This window comes from Eupeodes corollae, chromosome 3 (genome assembly GCF_945859685.1).
Source record: "Eupeodes corollae chromosome 3, idEupCoro1.1, whole genome shotgun sequence".
NCBI classification, from domain to species: Eukaryota; Metazoa; Arthropoda; class Insecta; order Diptera; family Syrphidae; genus Eupeodes; species Eupeodes corollae.
Window position 1 is genome coordinate 10,845,330 of NC_079149.1, and position 27,772 is coordinate 10,873,101.

Consider the following 27,772-nt stretch of genomic DNA (forward strand, 5'->3'; position numbering starts at 1 on the left):
ATTAACTAAAAACTGGGCAATTCTTCTGGAAGACGATTCGTTAGTAGAGGGACACCGCAAGGTGGTGTTCTAACCCTTCACCTCTGGAACCTAGTTGTGAATTAAATCCTAACTAGTCTGGATGAGGAGGGTTTCAGAGAGATAGCATATGCAGACGACGTTGCTATAGCAGTTTCAGGAAAGCATCTTAACACATTAAAAGAACTCTTACAAAATGCCTTAGGAAGACTAATACTTTGGGTTGATCGGTGTGGACTGGGCGTTAACCCACACAAAAAAGATTTAGTATTATTTTCGAGGAGATACAAAATTCCATTTGTCAATCCTCCCCATATTAAAGGAATCCAATCAAAATTCTGAGACGAGGCTAAATACCTGAGTCTTGGATAAAAAACTAAATTGGAAACGCAACGTACAGGAAAGAGTAAAAAAAAAGCTACTGTAGCTCTCTTTTCTTGCAAAAAAGCTATTGGTAATAAATGGGACTTACAACCTAGAATCACGCATTGGCTATACACACCGGTAATCAGACCCATTTTAATGTACGGTGTGGCAGTATGGTGGACTGCTTTAGAGAAAGGTAAAAACAGGGATAAATTAAATAAAGTCCAATGTTCAGTTTGCCTATGTATGTATAAGCGGATCGCTTCGCACGACCCCATCTGCAGGACTGGGCACCTTACTCTTCCTAACACCTCTTGACATTTTCAGCAAACAAATAGCTGCAAGCTCTGCTATTCCCCTTAAAGCTTCGTTGCAGTGGACTAACAATAACATTGGCCACTCCGTAATTCTTAACTATTTAGAATCAATTCCAAAGCACACAGACTACACCATCCCCCAACTGCAATTCGACAGAAATTTCCAGATTTCTGTTACTCCCAGATCTTTTTGGGAGGAAAGGACATTCCTGGAAGATGAGTCAAACCATTTCTATACAGATGGATCAAAAACGAAGAAGGGGTTGGTGTAGGTGTGTACTCTGAACGACTAAATTTAAGTCTCTCATTCCGCCTTCGCAATAATTGTAGCGTGTTCCAGAGACATTCTAGGTAACTGTAAGGCAGATGAACTCGCCAGGAACGGTACAGTGCAGCCTATCCTACCACGTTTGGCACGTACTGGCATACCAATCGCTACTTGTAAGTTGGTGCTAATGCAGGACGCTGTGAGGAGGGCAGGCACCATGTGGAACAACATCACCACGTGTCAAGTCACAAAGAACAAAACGTTTAAGGTGCTTGCTCTCTCTAAGCAGATCGCATATAAGCTCGATAATAGGTGTCATATCTGGACACTGTCTAATAGGAAAGCACGCCACGTGACTAGGCGTATTCTCAAATGACTTTTGCAGAAGCTGTATGGACGAGGAGGAGGAGGAAACTACTCTTCATATTCTCTGTACATGTCCTGCTCTGGCTCTAAAACGCAGAATTACCTAGGAGAATTCTTCTTTAACGATCTAAACGATCTAAATCATATCAGCATAATCAGCCTCTCACGTTTCGTAAGGGACTCAAACTGGTTCCATTGGGTTAAGGAGGAAGCCTAAAGATTCATGTGGTATCACAACGGGTCATTAAACTGATCTAAGTGTGTCCGTTTCCATCTTGGACAGCCACTTTAACCTAACCTAACCACCGTCGCTTGACTTTTTTCTGTGAAGATATGTGAAGTCTACGCCGATAAGCCCAAACAGACTTGGACCTGGACGACAACATTTTTTTCACTCTACGAGTTACGGCCACAAATGTTGAAAAAAATCATAGAAAAATATTAGACTAAGTCTCAGCTAAACGTATCGGTTATATGTCAGAAATCATATTTAAAATCTGCCAGAAGATTATCTTTCTAATAAAACAAATTTCATGTCAATTTAAAAATAAATGCTTTGTTATATTTGATTTCATACTACTATACTTATATAAAAGAAACACCCTTTATTATTAACTTAAGTCCTTAACCTCTTAAAAAATTACAATTTAAAAGAGCAAGCTCTGTGAGCTGTGTGCGGAAGTTTTTGTTTTACTTTAACCACAAGGGATTTATAAATGAAAGAATGTCTCTAATAAAAATAATAAAAAAGAAATGGCCCACAATTGCTTCCTTGAGGAACACCGTTTAAAAAATACTTGCGTTTCATAACACGAGCATCCTACTGAAATCAATGTAAATGCAAAGTCCGCCTAAATTAAATTGGAAAGAATAAAAGGAAATCAATTACTAATAATTTATCGAAAGGCTGAAGAACTTTCTGTCGAACTTCTCAAGGCGGCAGCAGAAAATGAATTGTTTAAGAGTATGTAACAATTTTTTAGGTGTATCATCGAGTTTCTAAAAAATGTTCATTTAACTTTAAATGAGGTTTTAAAAAATCTTGAATCTTATTCTTTAATGGATTTGAAAACACTGCTTCAGAGTTAATTTTTGGTGCTTAATTTAAATCTGTACTATATGTTTTAACTATTCCTAAAAATTTTACCAATATTTTTCAAAAGCTCGAAGTGATAGCTTTGTTGGGAAAATTGATTCGTTAACAGAACAAGAAGCTATGTGCTTTCAAACTGTTTTTGCAGTGTTCTTTCAGTGTTCCTTTCTGAAGACAGATTTTTTAAAATTGTGTTAAATACTGAATTTATAAATTTCGAAAATTATAGGGCACTTTATTGAAACAAAACAATTTGTTTTCCGAATTTGAAGAGGTCATATCTCATAGAATTGTACTGAAGATTAATTTTGAAAATATATTTGAACTTCGGAAAAGTATAACTTGATTGTCAGTTACAAAACCAGTGACACTTAAATTTCTACTTTGTTTTCACTCTAACAGTTTAATAGTTCAATTTTATGGGTAATCCAAAAAGTGTGAATCACTTATTCACTCATTATTAAATAGCTTAATGACACATAATTACAACTTAATTAATTATATTGTAATATGTCATGACTGCAACATAAATATTTATTAGTTTAAAACTGCATTATACTATCTTCGTTCAATTAAAACGAAAAAAGCACTCATGACAACTTTTCAAAAAACTTGTTACTGCTGCATACACAAGGGTTATGTCACAATTGACCAACTTGCACCACATTTCCTATAGGATTGCAACGCAAAAGTCTAAAAATTGGTAAGAAACTACAAAAATCAACACTTTACTTTTCTGTCCCCTATAGTCGCATATCTGTTATAAGATTAGCCTTACCAAACACACACGATATCTCAAGTGTGTCTCCATTTCCCAGCCTCAACATTAATTCCATTCCAAGCCGCCTAAACAGGAAGACAAATAGTACAAAAACTTGTACACGACATTACATTACTCAGAGTAGATATTTTTCCTGTTTTTGTCAGGAAAAAAGGAGAAAATCCAGTTTTACTTATGAAATTTATTTCCAAACTCCAAAGAAAATTTAAAAAGGAAAATTCGATGGTAAAAAGTATGTATACCATTCAGCTTCGTGCAAAAGACACAATTTTGAAACTTGATCTATACTAAACAACTCACCACCTGCACGTTCATATATCTTTCACAAAAATATGCAAGAGTCTTTAAAAATATAAAAAGCCACCATCCATTGGCCAAAACCAACAACGTTAAGCGTCTTATTACATAATAATGAAAAAGAATGCCAATCTCTATCAATGGATGAATGAATCCATTCGAATTTTTCCATCTCTTCGGACTCTCGAATTATTTCAAAGTGTACATAGATACCCCGAACATAGTATCTACTTAATCGAAAGCAAATTACCAACTATTACAACTTTAATATAATTTTCTTATAACCACACAAATGCACGATTTTCTGACACAATTTTTAAGAGCAAGTTTTATTTTTTGATTTAGCTTTTTTTTTTAAAGGATAAAAATAGGCTTTTATGGACTTACCAATACTTGGTCTAGCAATGATCACTGGCATAGTTGGATAATGATCACGAACTAAGATCTCAGCCAGACGTTTCGAGTAGGTGTAGGTGTTGGGGTGTGGTTTCAAGAGTTCAGGTGTTATGTTATCCAACATCTTGACATCCATCCATTCGGCCAAACGAATAAGATCCTCTGGTTTATGAGGGAAATCGTAGACCTTTTCGTACATAACCTCTTGATCGCAATTACAAAAAGCCGTTGACACATGAATGAAGGCCTCTAAGTTGGACATGTTCTTGGCAATGTCTAGAACACGTTTGGTTCCTGTGGTATTCATGTCGATGGCGTCCTTAAGATTACCCTCGAGCTTTAAAGTGGCAGCCATGTGGAATACAATGTTGGTGTTTGAAGTTATGTGCTTCAAATTGTCTCCATTTAGACCAAGAGCTATAGAAGAAATTTTCATTTTATCAAATTTGTTTTGGGGTTATTTATTTTTCGAACTTACTATCAAAAGTAACATCTCCTTGAACAAGAGTCACCTTCTTTAGGACCTCTGGTTTTTCTTCCTTGATTCTTTGAAAGATCTATTTGGAGAAACACTTTTTTAACCGATGTTCTATTTTGAATGGATCAAATTTATACTTACTGGAATCTTGAACATCTCATCAAGTCTTGATTCGGGGACCTTACCCCTTTTAGGGCGCATCATAATAATGACTTCCTTCAATTCCGAGCATGAATATAGAAGTTTCTCCAACAGAACTTTTCCCATAAATCCCGAAGCACCGGTTATAAAGACAGTCTTGCCTTTGTAGTACTCCTGTACTGGTGTTAATTGCACCATGATTGCAGTTCTAAAATATAAAAAAATAAAATATTTTTTAACAAATTGTTTTCAGCAATAAAAGTGAGATTTAACATTTTTATTAAGCTTTATTCAGATGGATTGTATCTCAGCTGATAAATCAACAAAGTCACACAAGAGGAGTTTATAGCAAAAATAAAATTGTTTGTATCTGATATTTTTAGTTTAACGATCGTCGATAAAACTTGTTCAACAAGAAAAATATTAAATTGAAAAAAAGAAAAATAGCCTCGTTGGTTATAAGTCACGTCAAGGCGTTTTCAGTAGTGTGGATGATTGTTATGTAATTCTTCAATATATAGCTTCTAGCTTGTTAAGAGGAAAAATTGTTTATTAATAAATTTATATACCTTTGGGTTATTGGCTTCTCAAATACTTATGGGAAGGTGTGGAAATACATACATACATACATGTGAATTTAGTTTATGTTGAATATGTTTTGAAGACGCTTTTAAAAATGTATGTTAATGGAAAAGGGCTAAGGTTGAGAAAAGAAAAATAACGTATAAATCAAATAAAAAAATAATAAATCTTTACAATAGTAAAAGTTAATTATTATTCATTCATTTATAATTAAGTTTAGCCTATAATTTATTTCATAAAACATAATTTGATTATTTAATGTCTCTTACGAAAATTGATTATAGTAGTTTTGACATTTTTTGAAATAAATCTTCAAAAACATGAGTTTTCTGAGAGTTGAATGCAAGAAATTTAAATGATTTTATAAACATACGTTCTATTTTCGTGACCTTTTAATTATCAGTTTTTAATCGTTTATAATATTTAATTATTTTTTTCCGACGTTTCGGTGTTGTTTACGATTCGAAATTATTATTTTTAAAACTAATGAAAGGTAAGAATTTGATAGAGTAAAATAAACTTTAGTCAAATAAGATATTTTGAAGGAAGGCTTTTGCTTATCTCATTCATATTCTCGTCACATTATAAAAAAATGTCAATATATAATTATATTTTAACTTAGGATTTGTCTCTCTTCTTGAGAGAGTTGATGCAAGAACCCTTTTTTAAGGTTCATTATGTATTCGCTTTCTTCTTGATTCGAACAAAAAGTAAGAATAAATGAAATGAAGACCTTTTATATTTACTAGATTTATTAGGACTTTGCTTAGCAGTGAAATCATTTATAAATCTTATTTAAATTGATAAAATTTAATCAGAAAAACTTTTATGAACATTTTATTTAAAAAAAAAAAAGCAAAAACTACACCTAGTTAATGGAATCATTTGATTTTATTGAATCAAATTACATATCAATATATACATAGATCAGTTAACATAAATTACTTTGTTTATATTAATTTTCAATACAGTCAAACTTCTCTACAGCGAAATTGCGAGGGACCAGAAAATTATTTCCATAGCAATTTTTTTTTTTTGCTCAATCGTTCTTCAACTTTATAAATTATCAACAAGAAATGCTACTTCGAGTCATTTTTAATTATGTATATTCACTAAAGCCTGAACATAGAATGCTTGCATTTAAAATCTTTTTTTTATAATAAACACACACTCAAGGGGATGTTACTGTCCTTATTATGCAGTGGCACAGTGTGAGCACTAGGAAGAGGATAGAGGGTTTAAAAGGAGACGTCGGTGCACATTGGTTTTGAATTCCTGAATATTGCAATGACTAGGAAAGACAAAGTGTTTTAAGGCATTCCACATTCGCGTAATACGGTTAAAGAACGAATCTTTTTATTTGACAGTACGGACGCAGTTGTGCTCGAGGGCATTCTGATGACCATTCCTAGAAGCGCGAGTATTACGGTTGAACTGTTTAAGAGGAGAAATGCAGCTGGCTATTTCACTAGAGCATAAGCCGTTAAAATGACGGTAAAAAAGGGTCAGACAAGAGACCTTACGACGATGTTCAAGCGAAGTTAATGAACTTATGATGATATTATCATCTATCAATTTAAATGCTCTACGTTCAATACTATACAAGAGGCTTTAGTAAGTTGCAGGAGCACCAGCCCAGAGATGGGAGTTATACTCAAACTTTGGACGTATGTAAGTAACAACCATATCAGAAGGTGTGAAAAACTTATTGCATTACCTAAAGAAACCCAAACACCTTGCGGCATGCATTCCACAAGAGGTGGTTGGTGACACACATTACAAAAATATCGAGGTGTTCAGTCTCATTGATGCAGGTGCGATCCATGGATAGTGGCAATGGGGGTATATCTCGCTTTAACGATACAAGACAGCATTGGGTTTTAGAAGCTTTAAATTCCACACGGTTTTTTAATCCCCATTGAACAATGCTGTTTATGTAGGAATTTAATGAGATTATCATATTTTGTCATTGCAGTTCCACATCTGAAGAAGAGAGATGTGAGTCTGAAAACGAATATGAAAAGCTAAGAGTACTATCGTCAGCGAAACAATGTATTAGATGACATGTTTCAGACAGGACATCATTAATCAGTAATAAAATGAGAAAAAGTGTTGTAAATAGAACAGAGCCCATTATCATATATTTTATGGTCTTCAAACTTGAATCCATTCAATACTACTTGTATTGAACGATCCAAAAAGTAATTTTTAATCTAATACAGGGATTCATGAAAACCGAAAGCGCGCATTTTTGATAAGAGAGCATGATGCCAAACCCTATCAAATGCTTTTAAAATATCTAGTGCAATAATCTTACTTCCTCCAAAACGATGTAAAGATTTCCTCCACTATTTGGTGAGATGAATTATGAGATCACCAGTGGACCTATTGCTTCGAAAGCCGTATTGCCGGTCATTAAGAAGCTTTCGATCTTCAAGATATTTCTTGAGCTGATAATTTATCAGCGTTTCCATAATCTTGGAAAGAAGGGACGTAAGTGCATACGGTCGGTAGTTAGAGGGTGAGGAAGATTCGCCTTTTTTGGGAATAGGCTAGACAAATGCCGTTTTCCATCCGCTCGGAACGAGACCTGATGAGTAGGACAGATGAAAAAGCTTACTCAGTGGTTTTGCCAGCGATGAAAAACACTTCTTCAGAACAAAAGCGGGGATACCATCCAGACCAGCATATTTATGTGTGTTCAGATCTCTAAGGACTCTTGCCACAGTACGAGTGAGAAATTGGTCCCATAGAATCACTAATTTGCTCAAGCACAGTCGGAGTCATAACACTCACTGGCAGCGAACTGCCTAGCAAAGGGATTAGCTTTCACAACGAGCGTAGGAACCGATGAAGAGGAGGAAGGGCCTTTCGGCTTGTTTGAACTTTTTCCGGCTTCACTCAGTACCTCTTTTGCGCTAATGACATCTTTACAGCTCGCATCAAACCAAGCATTTTCCTTAGGCCTGATACTTTTAACTTTGTTCGGTATAAAAGTTCTCATTCCCAGAAGAATTAAACTTGTGTATCAGCGCTGGCGTCAACGTCACTATCGAGGAAGCATATAGTGACCAGTTAAAGATCCTAAAGTAATTATTGAGACCGTCCCAGTTGGCTTTCTCGTATTGCCAAACGGTTCTCTTAGGAGCTCTTTCTCTAACTGAACAGTTTTGACACGAGAAATTTGCTGATATAACACAATGGTCAGATATGCCTAGAGAAGATAAAACACTAACAGTGTACTTATCATTGTCAGAGGTAAGAAACAAGTCAAGAGTGGTTTCTGCTCGACCTTCAACGTCCGATATTCAGGTGGGCTCGTTGACCAGCTGAGTTAAGTGGTTCAATTTAGCGAAGATTTCTGCACACACTCTATCGGGTGTTGTTTGTCTTGAATGTTGAAGCCATGAAGAATTGTGTACATTGAAATCGCCCGTAACAACGATTTCAGTGCGAGGATAGGACGAAACAATTCTTTGGATGGAATTAGACAAAGCATCAAATTCACGAGAGGTTGATACTCTGTCTAAATTTGGGCTTCGATAAAGGAACCAGTAGTGGTTGATTTGCTTATTTATGGAGAATTTAATCCACATATAATTAAAAAAGGAATTGGTGCAAAGACCATATTGTGGTAAGAGCTGATAAGCAACATCATTCCTAATGTATATGGCGAGGCCATGATGAGAAATAAATAAAAGCACCAAGCTGTATCCATGAATAAAATATTCAGCAGGTTCGGAATCCTCACCTTCTTGGGTTTTACTTAGTGCCAAAACAGCTGTATGAAACTGTATGGCATTGTTTTTATTTTTAAAATATTATTTTTTTTTCGAAATTTTATATTTTGCAAATGGGTCATCATATTGATTAATTGAAATGCAAGATGTCTAAAATAAGTTAAAAACTAATTTCCAAAAATGTTTTTTCAAATAAAAATTTTAAAGAATTACAATTATTTTTCTCAAATCAAATGGTATTTACATTTTTGGAAACAAACTTTTTTTTGCAGGTACATTTTAAATCTTAAGATACCTTGAATCGTTTTTAACAGACTTTTTTGGATGCATGAGCGAGTCGTGCATTTTATTTTTTTTGTGTGTTAATCTGGATTTGATTTTTTTTCGATATGAAAAGATATTTTCAAGTTGTCCAAACAAAAAGAAAAAAGGTTTGTTGATGTACTGAAATTGTGTTATAATTACAATAAGCATTTATGTAGAATTCGAATTCGTCCTTTGCAATAAAAACATTCTTAAGTCATTTCATTTGACCAACACGAGCAAAATTTTTGCGTTTTCGATGCCTACAATTAAAAATTAATTTAAAAAATGTTACATTAACATATTGAATTTTATGATATGAAAACTTAAATAGTTCCATTTTGTTTTAATGTTTCATTGACATAATATATTTTAGGAATATGTAGAATAATATGAAAAAGTTTATTTTTCTCAATCTACTTCGCATTTTCCTTAAATCTACTTCCACTTTTTTTTGAAGGGGTAACACTGCTTGGGAGAGTGTTCTTCTCTCCCAACCCATTATACCACAGGGACCTTCTTCATGGACATAGCTTACCCTTTGATGAAAAGCACCGATTATTAATTTGGCGTTTTTTCTTTCTTTGTGAAGAACCCTGGATACCGATGAACCTACCTCAAACTCGTACTAAAAAGCATCACAATCTACTTGTACTCGTATTATTTAAATTCACAGTTTATAAGTTGTATAAAATGTTGTAAAAAGTGATGAATTTTAAACACTTAAATATCATCAAATGTTTATTATTTTGTGTATCTTATTTGATATGTTTCTATGATAAATGAGTTGAGTTGAGTTGAGCTTGAACTACAAAGTCAAATTCGTGCAGTTCAGTCGTGTTTTTATTTTTTTTAAATTTGACCTCTTATAAAAGTTTTTTTTTTTTATATTCAAAATATATTATAATTTTTGTATGACTCCTAAACTTATTTCCAACATGCATAGAATATTAAAACCTTGAAACTTTAAATAATACCTGCCATTCAAAATTAATTTTATGAGATTTATCACATCGTTACGAATATTTGCTGTGCATGGATTTATAAAAGCGAAATTGCTTATTATGATTTCTCTAAAATACAAAACCAATAAACACTTGAAATTTCTTCAAGTTTGAAACATATTACTAAGCCAGATGTTCCATAGAAATAATTGTTTGAACTTCAAATTAAAATTAAAAACTTCAAGACAATTATAAAAATCAAAGAACGTGAAGGGAACTAATAAAAAATCAAATACAAAGTACATCAAAGTTTTTTTTGTTTAAATTATTTGCCTCAAGTTGGAATTATTTTGCAACATTTATAATTAAAATAAGTCCAAGCAACTTGCAATAAGTTTCTTATAATTTTAACTATGTTAAGATCCAAGTCTACCTAAATAGTAAATAGATTTTAAAAACTGAGACGTTCTTCTTCTAGATACATATTTGTATGGTATGTAGATTCTTTATTATTTAATTTCACAATTTTAAAAGATGTGCGCTAGGTTAAGAAGTTGAACATCTTGCATCTTATTTCTCTAAATATAAACAAACAAATATTGATTTGTTCTAATTTGTTTTGTTAACTTTACACAATATAGATAAATATCAACAACGTGGCGTCTGCCACACATTAAATTATTATAAACATCTTAAGTATTTACATCGCATTGATTGAGTTCGAAAGATCAAGAAGATATAAATACAAAAGTTGTAAACGTGATATTATATAAACAATAATTATTATAAAAAGTAATACAATACAAAAAATATTACATAAACTATTAAAATGACGTATTAAAACCTGTGGAATCGAGCCAACTAGATTACAAAGTAATCTTAAAAAAGGTCATTAAATTTTAAACTGCGGAATAGTTTAGTTATATTTCTCAAAACAAAGCCTAAAGTTCACTTTATATTTCCCGCTCAGTAAAAAATGTAAACATTCAAAACTATCTCAAGCAACTTAACTTACTTCGATTCCATAAAGTGAAGGAAACTGGCAATTATTTGTATGCATACAAGAAGCTTTTTCTTGGCAAATCTTGTGTGGCGAGTTTTTTGTTCAGAAATATCGTTTCCTTTTTGTTTTTGTATGAAAAGAAATTATTAAATTAGTTCTTTTTTCCATGAAAGTGAAGTTATTTATAGAAGAATTTCACATTTTTGTCAAGCTTTGCTATTTACTCTAAATTATGTTTTTATTGTAGTCTGGTAGTGAATTTGATGGTATTAGTTTTTCAAACATCATTTCTGGCATACTTTTGGAACGGCTACAAATATCATAGTAAGGGTTAGTAAAGATTGCAATCTCTTTTGAATGCAATCATTAATGACTTCAAAAGCTTGAATTCATTGACTTCACTTTGAGACTTGAGACTTGAAATTAAGCAATCTACATTCATACAGCAATTAGATGAATGCAATCTTTTGAGAATTCATGCTTCTTTTGCAATCTTGAAATTCTTTTGCAGTCTTCAAATTCTTTTGTAAACTTTGCATATTTTGCTTTTCCAATTTCCTTCCATAAACTCTTTCTTCTCTGCCCATTGAACTTTTACCCCAGTTTGGGAATGCAGAACACATCAAAAGAATGCAAAGAATGCAAAAGAACGCAAAAACATGCATGCATTCTCAAAAGATTGCGTTCAATTGATTGCTGCAAAATGAATGGTTGGAAAAAATGATTGCAATCTTTTTGCTACAAGTAAATGGTGATCTCAAAGTGAAGTCAATGAATGCAATCTTATTATTGAAGTCATTAATGATTGCATTCAAAAAAGATTGCATTCTCTTACAACCCAATGCAAAGAATATCAGAGAATGCAAAAGAATGTTAAGAGTTCATGATTCCTCCAAAGATTGGTTTAATTAATTGCTGTTAAATTAATGGAGGGAACAAATGATTGCAATATTTTTTCTACAATTAAATGGAAGTTGCTTAGTTTGAAGTCTGAAGTCCCAAAGTGAAGTTAATGAATGTAATCTTTCTATTGAATATGATAAATAATTTTTTTATAATGCATTTACTAAAGACGAAAATGTACACCGTATTACTCAATTACTTAAATGTTGGTTTCCGATTGAAAATTTTATTTGCTCTATTTACCATAGTTTTGTTTGGTAATCAAGTAATTTTACCAGTTATAAGTTATAACTTAAAATTGTTTTTCTTCCACTAAACCATTCATGATGAATTGCCAAACATTACTGAAATGAAATGTCATCATAGTTTGACGTTGTGAACTGTCATTGAAACTTTGCATGTTAATAAAAAAAACACCCTGTATATGTAATTAGGTATTGAATTTTTAAACAGCATTTAATTTTTCTCCAAAACGTTATTACTATAATCTAAAAACGAATATTTCGTGACTATGTAATTCCAAGAACGAAGGACTCTAAAAGTTATAAAATTATACGTTAGGAGTCTTCTCTTCTAAAGTCCGAAATTTTATCTAAAAATACTTTAAATAACCTTTATGTTGTTGATAGAATTAATTGTTTTCAAAAAATGCCCAACCCCAACATACAAATAAGCCTCTGTAAAGCTTTTATTATACATCACGCAAAACATGATTAAGTAACTTTTTAGCCCACTTAATCAAACTTAATGGACTTGTCACAAGTACCTACCTACTATCATTTTATTTTCCTAATCTTATACTAGCTATAGCTAAGCTATAGCGTGTTTATTTTTGTTACAGGCAGGTACTATATTATTTTTAATTACTGAGCCTTTTACAACAATTGTTTCTAAAGTAAGGGTCATCGTCAAAGATTTTTCAACTATGATGTTTTTAATAATAGACTTATTAATTCAAATGACCTAAACATTATCATCGTGTAGCGTTGCAATATATTTCGTGTAAGTCGTCAAAATGAGAAAGAGTCTTGTTTTGTTCATATGTGATAGGTCATAATGTAACAATGAGAAGTTACAAAATAAAACTTGCCTTATTGCAATCGCCATTTCTGACCCACATCATCGTCAAGTTGGCTTCGAGCTTATAAACTATAATTGATTTTCAATTCCTTTCCGAATCATAATTCAGCATTTCCTTCAGACTTTTTAACCGTCCTATTGCAAAAATAAAATTGCTCAAGTTTGACGTATTAACTAAGCACAGACTGTCTGTCTGTCTGCCTGTCTGAACTGAATATCTGTTTAACCAAACAGAACAGTGGAAAATCTTGAAGGGGTGATTACATTGTTTTCTTTTTTTGAGGTTGGAAATAGCTGCATTGCTCTGAGGCAGCGGTGCGGCGGCGGCGTTCAACGTTCATATTTTTATAATGACGGTAAGTATAGAAAAGACGCAATCAGCTAGTAACAAGCACATAATAATATACCTTAGGTATAGTGTAGTGAATTGTGCTTATAGCGTTGTTGCTTAAAGTATTTGTATTTTTTTTTGTTTTATTGCAATTTTCCGGGACATTCGCTATATTTAATTTGATAATAAAATGACCATTTATTGGATAATACTATATCAACAACAATTTTTATACGTGATTATATTTGATGTTGTTGTTGTTTCAGATAATCAGCTAAAATAGAAATGGTAGTAAAAAACATTGTTAATATGTCAAAAGCATTGTTATTGAAAATAATATTGCAATAGCTTTGGAATAACAAAATATTACTAAACTAATAGGTTTGCGTTATTAAACAATTGAAGCTAATTGGTATGGCTCGTTTACAAGGAAGAAGAAGAAGGAAACTTCTTGAACCAAGGATTGGAGTAAAGCCGTATTGAGAAAACTTGAAAATGCCCGAAACCTTCTAAAAATGTCAAAGTTTACGAAACTTTAGTAGGTCATTATTTCACAAAACCACAAAATAAACATCTTTTTTTTTAACTTTGTAAAAAAAGGCATACAATAAACAATAATTTTGCTTATTTACTTCCAAAATACCATTCAAAATTTACATATGCATGCATATTTATATGTATTTCAAAATATTGCAATAAAATTCATTGACAAAAACAAAATCACAAAATTGCAAAAACCTTGTGGTTTATTGGAAATAAGATTTTGTTTACTTTTTGTTCAACATACTTATTAATTATGCTAATATTGTGGTTGACAAATTAGATTGTATTATTTAATTTAATAATATTCGATGATGATTTTCGAAAGTTATTGTAATACATATTTCTGAAAGTTAGATCAAGCTAAGAACGTTTTATGATTAAGAATCCATTATTTTAAACATTGAAGAGTTCAAAATCAAAACGTTTTTACTAAAAAGAATCGACAAATTAATTTTTTATCTATCCTAAACTAAACAATCTAAATTTTAAAAACTTTATTGGTATTTTATTGTCAATAATTTTGAATATGACAATTCCTATTCTTTTATTTAAAAAAAAAATGTTTGATATTTTTATAATCATAAATTTATGTATGTCTCCAAGATCTTCAGATGGTATAATGATATGCACAAAATTCCAAAAAATTCCATAACCAAAATCACAATTCTTTTTATTTATATATTCATTGACCTTAAACTTGGAAGACATGTAATTATTAGGTAGATAGATCAAAGAACTTTTACTATAAAATACATTTGAATAACTTAAAAAGTCACAATGTTTTATTGATTTTATTATTCTGGTGCTTTTTCTAGGTTTACACTTGGCTGATGCATTTTAAAACGTCTTAGAGGGTCTTTATCTCCAGTTAAACAGACTTGGCATAAATAAAACACTGTTGTATATACCTTATGACATGCTTAATGGTAGACGTTTTGTTGTCAAAATTGGTAATTTAACATCTACCATAATATTTGATATTAAAAATGGTCTTCAACAACGAACGGTTAACTCGCCGATCTTATTCAGAATTTACACCAGTGATCTGATAGCAAGTCTGACTCAGGCAATAGCGTACATCGACGATCTAATTGCGTACAGAACCGCCCCTGGTTGGATCAGTACTTGTATTTCGACAGACATATGAGTATTGCTCTGGTTAGAGCTGGTGGAGCCTTTGCCTTGACAAAACTGTTGTTTTTTAGCAGCCGTCTTGACAGCAGGGTGTAGGTGATTTGCTACATGGCCCTTATCCGGCCGATGATTGCCTATGGGTGTCCGGGATGGTTCAACGTTGCCTTATCTCAAATGGAAAAAATTCGGGTGTTTAAGAGACAATGTCTTCGACATTGCCTTGGACTACACAGAATACCAGAGTCGGAGTACATACATTACTATTTCAACAAGGTTCTATACAACAGAGCCAACATAAACAGAATACATATATAATTTCTTGCTGAAGCTTGGTAGGGGTCACACTGTGAGAGCGATGTTGTCGACTAACAGCTTAATTTTTGGGGCTTACTACCCCAACAATGAGTACTACGAAAGTGCACGTTTAATGGCTGAATCGCAAACACGCTACAGCTTCGGCTTCGTCTGTGTTACGGTGGGCCTGCTTCGAGGTTGCTTTGAATTACATTTTTTATTATTTCATCCCTCCAAAGAGCAAATGTTTTGTTTGTTGACATTTTTGTGCAGCTGTTGAGCTGTCAGTTAAAGCAAATGTTCAGATAATTGACCTAGAGCTTCCGTTTGGAGTCACATTACGTTCTTTTCCTTACGATTGTCAAACGAAACGTGAGGTCAAAGCTCCATTGTGTTAGGTGAAGCCGAAGCTGAAGCGTGTTTGTGATTTAGCCATAAGTGGCAATATTCCGACCGAAGCTTTCCTCTGTTTAGACAATCGAGGGCTGATAGAGGATAGTAAGGCGTAAAACTGTAGATAGGCGATTCCTTTACAGTCGAGCACTGGACAAAGCCGAGTGCCTTCGGTTCAGTAGGACTGTTTCCGATAGGGAACGAAGAGATAGGGTGAGGCAGAGGAACCAGCTTTGGTGGCTTCAAATTAAGAATGTCATTTAAATTTGTTTAGGGCGCTTGGTCTTGGCCCGTTTACAAAGGTTTAAGGACTAGGTTAGGGACAGTCAGGGTGGAATCTAAAAAAAAATCTTTTTAAATAGCAAAAAAAAAAACACAAAAAGAACATACAAAAGCTTACCGTGGCTGTTCTAGTTTTTAAGTAGAGCTGCTGCATTTACATTTTTGTTTATCAATTGCTGTCACGCCCACCGTGATTAAAGTGATCAAAAAAAATATAACGAATAAGCCCTGAACTAATTTAAGTACTTTCCTATTGCAGAACACAATCTTTTAAGAGAGGCCTTTAAGCAACCATTTTATTAGTTATTAGATTTGGCAACCGTCAAAAAAGAACATCAACTCCAATAACACAAAAATATCAATCATCAATTGAAAAGAAAAAAAATGTCTATTTATATTGAAATCCAAATTTCCCAATGGAAAACATAGTTTTCTAATCGCTGATAATAAACTGATTATTATTCGCAAGAAAAACATCGCAAAGTGCAAACAGCCTTTAATTTTATTTATTTATTTATTCATCTACGGATATAAATCATACAGATTGCTAACAATTTTGATATAAAAATATAATTCACATCTGTTTGTCGAAAGGTCAAGTTCATTTGATATAGTGTTGAAAAATTGTATGCATCTAGAAAATGGTTCGTTGCAACCATAATAACATCTATGTTTAGGATTGTTAAAGAAATGACGAAGAAGCAATCTTCTCTCCAAAATATATATTTCAAAATTATAAATGATTTGTGGGCATTTGATACGGTATGAAAACACATCATCGACAAACAGTACACATTGAACAGAACACCTTCAAGTCCAATCAAAGCACATCTTGACGGATATGAAGGAGTATCAATTCTTCATTTCAGTTGCCTAACAACAAATCTTGTGAAAGCCTTTTGAAATCTTTCAATACGAGTTATCCCAATGGAAGTAGAAGAACACCAAACAATACTCAAGGATCGTAAAAACTAATGATTACAAATCATTTCAGAGCATAAGGGTTAGAAAACTCGTTTCAGTTTCGCTTGACGAAACCAAGCATTCAATTAGCCCTTGCAATTACATAATCTATTTGTAACGAAAAAGACAACATCGGATCAAAAATGACTCCAAGATCACGAATCTCAGATTTGCGATCAAGAATCTGGTTGAACTTATGGTAGTTGTGGATCATTGCAACTAAAATACAATGTGCCATAAACACATTACATTTTGTGATATTTAATGGAAGGATATTCCTATAGCAATAATCAAATAAAACATTTAAATCATTTTGAAGACTTTGCTGATCAATTCTATTTTTGATACAAAGACAAATTTTTATGTCATCAGCATACATCAAACAAGATGCATTTCTAAGAAGAGAGGGGATATAATTTAGAAATATATTGAAAAGAAGTGGTCCCAGATGGCTACCTTGAAGAACTCCTGATGTAGCTTGTATGATATTAGAGAAGAATTTCCCCAATTTCACACATTGTGTTCTTTTATGAAGGTAGCTGAAAATCCATTTCAGAAGCAATCCGTGAATGCCAAAAGCTCGAAGTTTAGCTCGAAGAATTTCATGACAAATAGAATCAAATGCTTTTATAAAGTCTGTGTAGATAGTATCTATCTGATAACCAGATTCTAATGAATCAACGACATATTTACAATAAAGCATGAGATTTTTTGAAGTAGACTTGCCTGACATAAACCCATGTTGTTCCACGCAAATATGCTCTTTTATACTAAAATACAAACGATCTTTTACTATAAGCTCAAATAATTTAGGTATTGCAGAGAGCTTAGTTATAGCGCGGTAATTTGTTACATGATTTTTCGGACCAGCTTTGTAAATAGGACTTATATGTGAGAACTTCCACTCATCAAGAAATTCGCCAGTACATAGAGTTTTATTAAAAATTATTAGTAGTGGAAACACTAATGTGAATTGACTTTTAATGTATTAATTCTTAAATACTAGAATTTACTAATAAGTCAGATTTTGTAGCTAACAACTTTTAAAGAAAAATTCGGAAATATAAGAACAAAACCAAAACATTTTCTTCAAAGATAATATCAATACATAGCACATTTGAACACGCCTTAAAACAAATCCAAACAAGCCTAACTTTAATTTAAAATGTCAGAAACTTAAAAGTCATTTAAAAAATTAAAAAAAAAAAAGTCAATGTTATTATAACTTTTAAGGTGCTGAATCTTTTTGAAACTTATCTTTTTAAATTAGTAACTTATAAAAATGGCTTTAAATTTTTACTAAATCGTCTAAAATTTTTCGCCAATATTCATTTTCAAATAAAATAAACAAATTACGTTTCGAGACAGTCGTTGGTTGAGAACTAAGGCCTAGTGACTAACAACTTTCAACCAATTATGTGAGTCAGTAATCTTGTCAGGGATACAGGGGACCTATAGTTTTCTGAAGAATCCAAACTGCTAATTTGAAAATGCACTTTTTATGACAAGTATTACTCTTTAAGGATTCCTCAATTTCTGGTACTGCTACCGTGAGAAAATCTTTAGATGACACAGGCTGGAACCCAAGACTTGTGCCATGAAAGTCCAACGAACTTGCCATCACGCCACGGGAACCCATATGGTTTTTTATCTGCATACTAGTATATCTAATTGGAGCTCATTCAGGTTACTTATTAATGAAAGAATTTATTATTTTAAGTTAAACAAAAACGTTTTTATGAGTCTTAATGAACCAATAAGTGCCGTAATCTGCATTGAGTAAACTTGAAAAGGTCAAAAACATCAAAAAACGTCGTTTTTTCTTAAAAGTAAATATTAGCATTTAAGAATTAATAAATGAAAATCATTATTTTTTTTCAAACCAAAATAACCTAACTAAGTTATTATTTCACGAACTTTCGAAAACATTTTTTTTTTTTTTTAAATTGCATATAATAAAAAAAATAAAGCCTAATATTAATATTAGCAAAAAATATAAAATAAATTTACATATGGGTTTTTTTTATATTTCAAAATATTGCAAATTAAAAATGAATGACAAAATCAAAAAATTCAGATATCATTATTGCAAAAAAAAACCTTGTGGTGTTGTGGTTTATTTGATATAAAATTTTGTTTACTTCTTTTGAACTAAAATTATGCTAATAATGTGGTAGATGTTTTTGTATGTTTCATGATGATATTCAAATGTTATTTCAATACTTTTTTTCTGAAGATAGCGCAAGGTAACGATATGTTTTACAGTAATTTTTTTCCAAATAAAGCGCTTAAAAATTAACAAAAAGTTGTAAACACATATTAACTAAAATTGTATATCAATATGAATAAGAGATGTTATTTGAAAACATTCATTCGATGTTTTGTCAAATTATTTACAAACAAGAAAAATTAGATATAAAAATACACAGTTAGAACTCAATTATTAGATTTTCTACTTATCTAAATTTTAAGATGAAGAACACTGGAGAAATCGAATTCAAAAGCGTTATTTTCAAAGTTTGACGATAAATAAGTCAAGTTTGTGTAAGCTATTTAATTTATAGAAAAAAAAAATAAAGACCGAAGAGATCTCGTTTTTAAATTTTCTCCAAGCCCTAGCAGACAAAAATATGTTTTTCTCCAAACATAATTATTACAACAAATGAAATAAAAAAAAAACACTGTTTTCATTTTAAAGAAGTTAAAAGAAATAATTATTCTATCCAATAATTTACTTTCATCTACAGAATTATTCAAAATTCTTATTCCAATGATACTGAATATTATTGATTTTTATTAATTTGTATTCCTAGTTTAAAGAAAATACTATGCCAATGGTATTTTTATTATCATAATTTGAATCCCATACGTATATTTATTGTATAATACCTTCAAGATCTTAAGAAACATAAACATATGCAAGAAATTCCAAAAAATTCCATAGTAAAATTGGCTACAGCTTGTCTTTTGATTTATACATTTGTTTACCTTGAACTTGAAATCTAGCTCAAATATGAATAATTTTAATATTAATACATAATAATGAAAATCGAAGATACACACATTTTTATAACATATTAATTGAAAATGAAAGATGATAGAACTTGGCATATTTGAAATATTAAATTTTTGTTTTTATTCTTTGACTTTTGTTTATAAATCAGAGCTGGTTGGTCAAATAGCCTCTAGGTTTTCTCGTACTTTTTCTTAGGAAAGGTTTTTTTATTCTCATAAATTCACAATTATTGAAATTTCTAAAATTATGTTTGATAAATTTAATAATTTATTACTGTAAATTACACATTGACAACAAAAAAAAACTAAATAAATGGTGTTTTCTTAGTGCCGCCCGTGAGAAGTTTCGATGATTGTTGTGCATAGTTTGACAGTAATTGCCAAAAAAACGATTCGCAGTAGTCAAGTTTATATATTTGAAAGTTGATACAATTGAATATTTCCCAAAATAATTTACCAAAAAAAGCGAAATTCAGACCAGGGTTGAAATCGAGTAAGCTGATTTTATTAGTTGACTATCAAAATCAAGAAAATATGTCTGTGTAAGGTGATAGTCGATTGCAGGGTTTTAATCAAACAGTTTGACATAAATTAAAAACTTCAAGAATGGGGTTTGTTCCAAATGCCCAACTACTCAACGAATACAGCCATCGATACACAAATATCAATCGTACCAACATTTGAGAACGAAATCACATAAGATCCATTCGAAACTCGTAGAAATGTCAAAAGCCCATCTGTGGTAAGATTCTACTTTAACTTTTATCGGTAGTATCCATACTGCGGATATTGTTTTTGTTATTCGTGTAAAATCCTACAATACTATTAATAGATTTTCCAACAAAACATGGGTAATGTCAATTCATCATGAATTGAGACAAAGCTTTCAAATTTTGGAAAATTTACTTTGAAAAAAAAAATTGTAGAAGAAGTTTCTTGAGCTATTCATGTATTTTACATTGTTTTGCGCATTTCTGGTTAATTTACTTTGCCAATAAGCAATTCCAACAAAACTCCAACCTGTCAAACAACGCGCATAACCACTAAATTATTGCAAAATCTATTTAGTGACAATATTATCTTCAGAAGTGATCTTGGATAACTTGGTTCGTGTAACTTAACGCCTATGGCTTACTTTCATTATAGTTTGGAAGCATTGGAAGGAAATGTTCAAGCCACCATACGTCCAGTTAAAGTAATACAAAATTTGACTGATAAAATTTACTCAGTAACTCATAACCAAACTGGACATAATATTCCGGAACTAATATCTCAAAAAATAAATGTCTCTAATAATAATATTTCTGTTTTGTATTGTTATTTAAATCTATTTGGAATGCAATTTTCTATAGCTTTAATAAGTTTTGCATTAATTAAATTAACATAAAAAATTGGACTTCAAATTCTGAAATCACTTTATTTTACCATTTAACCTCAAAAAGATTGCATTCGTTTTCCCTAAAATCACTTGACAACATTTAATTGGTGAAATTATTTGAGATTCTTCATTCACTTCTTTTTCATTCACTTGAAGTGAAAATGATTTGTTAACCAATTCTCATTAAATCATTAAATAATTGAGTTTTCAATTTTCAGTAAAATTTAAAGCAAATTAAGTATAATTTAAGGGTTTATTGGGAGTGATTAAATCAGCCCTAGGGACAAATAAAAACTAAATTTATAACTACATATTTTTTAATTCTTACGTTTAATATATTTTTATGCATATGTCTTATCCCTTTAAATAAAAAATAAGAAAAATACAAATCTTTTTTACCAATAATATCAATATAAATATAAATTAATTAACATAATCGGAAACGTTGAAACCAGAACAAAGCCTTGACATTCGCTCCATTGAAACAAAAAAAAACACATACAACCAAGTATATTTATTAATGAATGGCCCTTTTTATTAAATTAAAAATAAAAACTATTGAATATATAACTTTTTATACAGTGTTGTCATGGACATGTGCGAGTATTTAATTCTTATAGAACTATTTTTACTTTAATGTGCTTAGCATATTTGTTGTATCTAATAAATTATGGAAATTATATAATGATGTAAAATACCTTGCCTTAAAAAGAAACCTGTTATATTTGAAGAACGTATTGTGATTGTCTTCTTTTATGATATTCAAGAATTTCTTCACGCATAATTAAAGTTAGGTAAATGTATTCCATTGGGTCAGTTTATATTTTTGAGAGTTTTATCAGTCAGATTGACATCACAGGTTGATGAAATATAAACAGAATTCATGATTCATTCTAATCAAGGAATCAAATTTGATTGCATTTCTTTTTTTAAAGTTTTGACAGCAAATACCTTTAATTCTTATGAGAAATTCTGTTTATATTTCTGATTGATACAGCAATCTCTGATGTCTGAAAAATATGTAAACTGGCCAGTTGTATGGCATTATCCTCTCAAAACGAAACTGACACATGTCAAAACTGTTTATCGTTTTGAAATCAATTTTAATTTTTATTAGAAATTCTGTTTATATTTCTCTGATGTCTGAAATATAAACTGGCCAGTTGTATGGCATTATCCTCTCAAAACCAAACTGACACATGTCAAAACTGTTTTTCGTTTTGAAATCAATTTTAATTTGTATTAGAAATTCTGTTTATATATCTGCAATTACAGCTATCTCTGATTTCTGAAATATAAAATGGCCAGTTGTATGGCATTATCCTCTCAAAACCGAACTGACACATGTCAAAACTGTTTTTCGTTTTGAAATCAATTCCTTATGTATGCATATATTTTATAGGGCATTGATTCTAAAATAAATACTTTGTGTCTAAAAATGTTTGTAGGTTTAACTCAAAACATTTGTTTTTGATGTATGTCACTTTGTTTCTAGAGGTTGTTTTTTTTTAATATCATTGTATAGTATATTGGGATATGATATCTAAATTATTAAAATTCATTTAGCTTAAAAGCCAAGGAGAAATGTCAAAACTTTTTCGCATTTTAGATTCAGGTTTTTTATTGAAAAAGTTATAATTTTTTAAAGTATTGATTCTAAATTCAATAATTTCATTGGAAAGAAATGTAAGCATATTTTGTAGGATTAACGTGAGATTCATTTAAAAATTTAAATTTTGACATCTGTCACTTTGCATCAAAATAGATGAAATCTTTGAATTTGAATTATTAAAATTCAATTTGTATTGATTTAATTTGCAATTTTCGGAAACAAAAAATGATTTTGTGGTTTTTCCAAAATAGGAACTATCTACATCCGTTAATTAAAAACTTTCCTATAACTTTTAATTAATTAATTTCAACCACAAACTTAGGAAAATTATTTTAATTTGATTTGCAATTTCTATTAAACCCACCTAATTGGTATGATGATCAAAAGTTAAATTATTTCAGCGAAATTTCATAAAACTACCAATTTATTAGCTAATAATCAGCTTAAGCTAAATTATACTATAGGTTTTTTAGTGTTTATGTATTAATTTAAAAAAAACATCGAAAGTCTTCATAGGTATGTATTATAATCAATGCCAAATTAATTCAATATTATAATGTATGTAATATTTTCGAAATAATAAGAAACCAAGAAAAAGAAACATCATGAAGATACCAAAAGTAGCACGCAACCAATTAAGTTTTTTACCAATTTACATAAATATACTATGTTTAATATGTTTACCGGAAACTCATGGCCATAATCAAATTCATTATTGTAAGAAATCGGAAATGAAAAAATGGAGTAATCGTGTATAGATCACAATAGAAAAAGCAAAAGTTACAAGTTCTTGATCTTCTTAAACCCATAAAAGCACATTATTGATCTGCTGTTAATAGTTTGTTTAAATATTGATTATTATTAACTTATTTCAATAATGATTTTTTTGAGGACAGAGATCAATATCATCGTGGTTTGATTTAAGATCAAGATCTTATACCTTCGATGTTTTGCTTATAATTTGAATGTTGAATGGGGACAAAGATCAAAGTTAATTATTTTGTTTTAATTAAAATTGATTATTTATAAGAAAAACCAAGTTTTATTTCTAAAAGTTGACTTTACCTTTTTTTTCTTCTTCTTCTTTTCCAAAAATATGAAATTAAATATTGGATTAAGTCACTTTTCTTTTTTTTTAATGTCCACTTTTGATTTCGCTTAACGAGCACACTTTTACTCGCGTACACGCAAAAGCAACACAAGAGTTATCTTATTTAAGTTTCAGGTATAAAAATTCACCACCAGGTTACTAAACCGATCCGAAAGATGGAGTTTGTTGCGAATTGAGCGGCTTCCGATTGAAGACTGAGTCTTGCGAACACTTGAACGTGGTGTTATGAGGCAGTTCTCCTACCCATAAGAGAAGATGAATCGCGGCGGACTGGCAGTAGCTGATGCGAGGTTTAAGCTGAAGCTGAAGCTTAGGCCAAGTCTGGTTTTTTAGCAAGATGTTATGTTCGTACTTTGTAGGTATATTTCACTCTAGATGCAAAATTTGTATGTATATTAAAGGCAGTGCTCGCTCAACGGTTCTGCTGAACGACCTTTGAGTGACGGCACTATAATATGAATTGAAATAATATTGCTACTTACCCAGTTTGATATGAAGCTATGTATCTTGTTACGAAGATTATAGACGGCTTGGGAGGATATTAACACTTCTTTTCGCTTTCGTTAGAGGCCATTCAATATAAGACTTAGCATAAATGGGCGAAGTCCACGCGTCGTCGCGTCTTCGATGTCGATTAATATTCGTTTCATTGATGGATGAAGTTTTGTGACTTGTGACGTTAGACGACTTACGACGACGTGACGTGAAGGTGCAACACAAAGAAATTTGTTCGCACTTTGCACAGATTCGAGATAGCGAGATGCGTGCGAGATCGAGTTACAGGTTAACTATAGAAATTAAAAAATTTGATCTCAAGTTTTATTGTTTGTTTTCGTTTCAATTTAACTTTCGTTTAGCACAATTTTTATTAATATTTGTTGTTTGAACCCCTACTTAATAAATAAGCATATGGCAGGTACAACAGCTAGGAGTATATATTAAATATTTATTAATTGCACATGTAAGTAATTTATTATCTAGTTATTATTATCTTAAACGTGGTAATTCGGACAAGTTTTTTGTTTTTATTTTTGGTTTTTTTCCTAAAAATAATGATTGTTTACAAATGAGATGAGTTTTTGTTTATACAAATTTAACAAGTGTTTAATTGTTTACTTTTTTGACGGAAGTAGGTATATAGTAAATGTATTTGTGGATTATTGGATTAAGAAAAATTTGTTTAAAATTATGAAATTTTATTTGCAACATTTCGGTTCAATATTTGATGCGATTGATTCAGTAATTTTAACTTGTTGACTTAATAGAGTTAATTTAAATAAAAGTGAGATCTATCTGCTATCGATTCCCTCTTAACTATCAGCAGAAACAGCCATCAATATAGTAATAGATATAATATAACGTTTAAACAACTCTCGGTTCTTAAAACGCTTTTATATCTAATTGGTACCTAATTGTTTTTCTGTTGATATATAAATATTTTTTTTTCAAAAAAAAATGTTACTTTGATTCCAAATGAAACACAAATTTATAAGCTTTTCACTTCAAACCCCAAACATGGGTTTGGGAGAAAACCTACATCGAAAACTCAAGTTTTCCTATACATTTTTGGTAAACCACAAGTTTTATATAAAACCTCTCGAAAACAAGTAGCAATTCAAAGTTGAACTAAACAAACAAACCTTTCGAAACATTCAGCGCTCAAATTAACGTAAACAAAACAGCTGATGACTGCCGTCAAAACAAATATTTCATTTTGAAATAAATTTGGTCGTGGTAAGTTATATTATTTATACGATTTCCTTAGAAAATAAGAATTATTTCTTTTTGTTTTTTATTTACAGAAAAGAAAAAAAAAACAAGAAAAGAAAACTTTGGGGAATTGCGTGGCAACAGAAAAAATTGCGGGAAAATTTGCCAACGTGACTACTGATAAATGCCCGGTGACTACTTCCGGCACTGACTATTCTTTTATGATCCTTTAGAGTTTCAAACGCTCTTTGTTAAGCGAGGAACCGGAATTCACTATGGATACTAGCGTGACGACCCCAAGGACGAGGAAGACTTGCTCATAGTTCGTAATAACGTTTCCAAGATATGGGTCTTAGAACTCGTCGCCAAAAATATGTTCGATGCTTTCGCTTACTACCTGAAGAAAGATTTTCCAGTAACTCCGTTCAATTACAAGGGTTTGGGAGATATGAGAAAGGCGATAAGTTCATTTATGGAGTTGAATAAGTATGAAAGAAATTCTCTGGTGGAGAATATATCAAAGCGGGCTAGGAAAATTGGCGCCAAAATATTCCACAATGTGGGAATCGTTGCTAAAGTAAAAAAAAAAAACACAACAGTGGGCTATCGTCCCTTGATGGACAACGATGACAACATCAAGAAGATCCTCAGTCCTTTGAACAAGCCAGGCGAGTCCTCAAAGGAAGAAACCAAAGAGATAGTCATGGAGAAATTGACCTTTTCTAACTGGCCATAAGGACCTACACGAAATCGTTCAGAATCTTCTCAACCCCACCTATAAGTTTCTCGGACGGCCACGATATATGGCGATTCTGAAGGGACATTTGGCCAGCAGAAGCAATAGCTCAATATTTTGGATTGAATTTGTTGTGAAAGAAGAAGAAATTGTTTTAAATAAAATTTATTGTTATTGTAACAGTTTTGTTTGTTGTTGATTCTATGATATAATTTCCAGACAATTAGTTCTCCTTAATAAATTGTTCAGACCGGTTTAATTAAACAAAGGGGATAGCTGCAGTTGGTTCATGTCGTGAGCCCATTCCACCCGTCCCCAAAACTTCAGATGAAACTCTTTTTCTAGAAGGGCTAGTGTTACGTTAAAATCAATTTGAATTAGTTAGAATTCAATTTATTTTCACAAATAATTTGAGAAGAACAAAACTTACTCACAAATTTGTATAATACAAAATTTGACAGCCGGTGCTAAATAAATTTAAATGTCAAATTAAAATGTCTAAATGTTCGGCGTGAACCATTTTCGGGTTTTCGAAAACTTTTTGCCGAAAACACGGTTTTGGGTTTGGTGTGAAAAGGCTATAAGCCACAAGTTTTTGTAAACAACAAGTTTTATATAAAACATGTTGAAAACTGTTAACAATTTAAAGATGAAGGAAACAAACAAACCTTTGGAAACATTCAGCGCTCAATCATATGTAAACAAAACAGCTGAAGGCTGGTGTCAAATAAAATATTTCATTTTGATATTTTGAAATGTTGTCAACAACTCTAGAGGTTCTAACTTAAATAAATCTTGATTTTGTTGTGGGGGACAGCCGTCCTTCGGGGAAGGTTTTAAATAAATAAAAAAAACAATGTAGTACATATTACAATGCCCCAGTACGGTACCTATGTATATGCTCATATGATACATATAGATATTTCTTCTTCGATTATGATTTTCAATTGCATCATTTAAAGCTCATCTCTTTTTGAAGTTCCAGTTCAAAGAAAATGACATTTTTTTTTAATGATTGATGATTAATATAACGAAAAAAAGTTTGGCGAAACCTTTATATTTTGTTCAACTTTTGTATATGTTAAAATCAATTTCAATTGGTCAGAATGCATTTCATTTTTAGAAATAATAATTGAAAGATCAAGCTTTAACTGAGAAATTGTTTCGTCAGTGCCATATTTGACGGTAATATTG

General features: G+C 31.3%; 1 protein-coding gene across 1 annotated transcript in view; it reads right to left on the reverse strand.

Annotated features, from left to right (window-relative positions):
- The window catches only part of LOC129949069 (uncharacterized), a 39,700-nt gene extending 15,257 nt beyond the window's left edge, over positions 1 to 24,443 (reverse strand). Inside the window, exons 1-4 of the mRNA XM_056060293.1 lie at positions 24,087 to 24,443; positions 4,522 to 4,729; positions 4,381 to 4,459; positions 3,894 to 4,319 (exon numbers count right to left, since the gene is read on the reverse strand). Of these exons, the coding sequence (XP_055916268.1) occupies positions 3,894 to 4,319; positions 4,381 to 4,459; positions 4,522 to 4,719 (703 nt within the window). The 5' untranslated portion in view covers positions 4,720 to 4,729; positions 24,087 to 24,443. The remainder of the gene's footprint in view (positions 1 to 3,893; positions 4,320 to 4,380; positions 4,460 to 4,521; positions 4,730 to 24,086) is intronic.
- Between the last annotated feature and the right edge of the window lie 3,329 nt (positions 24,444 to 27,772).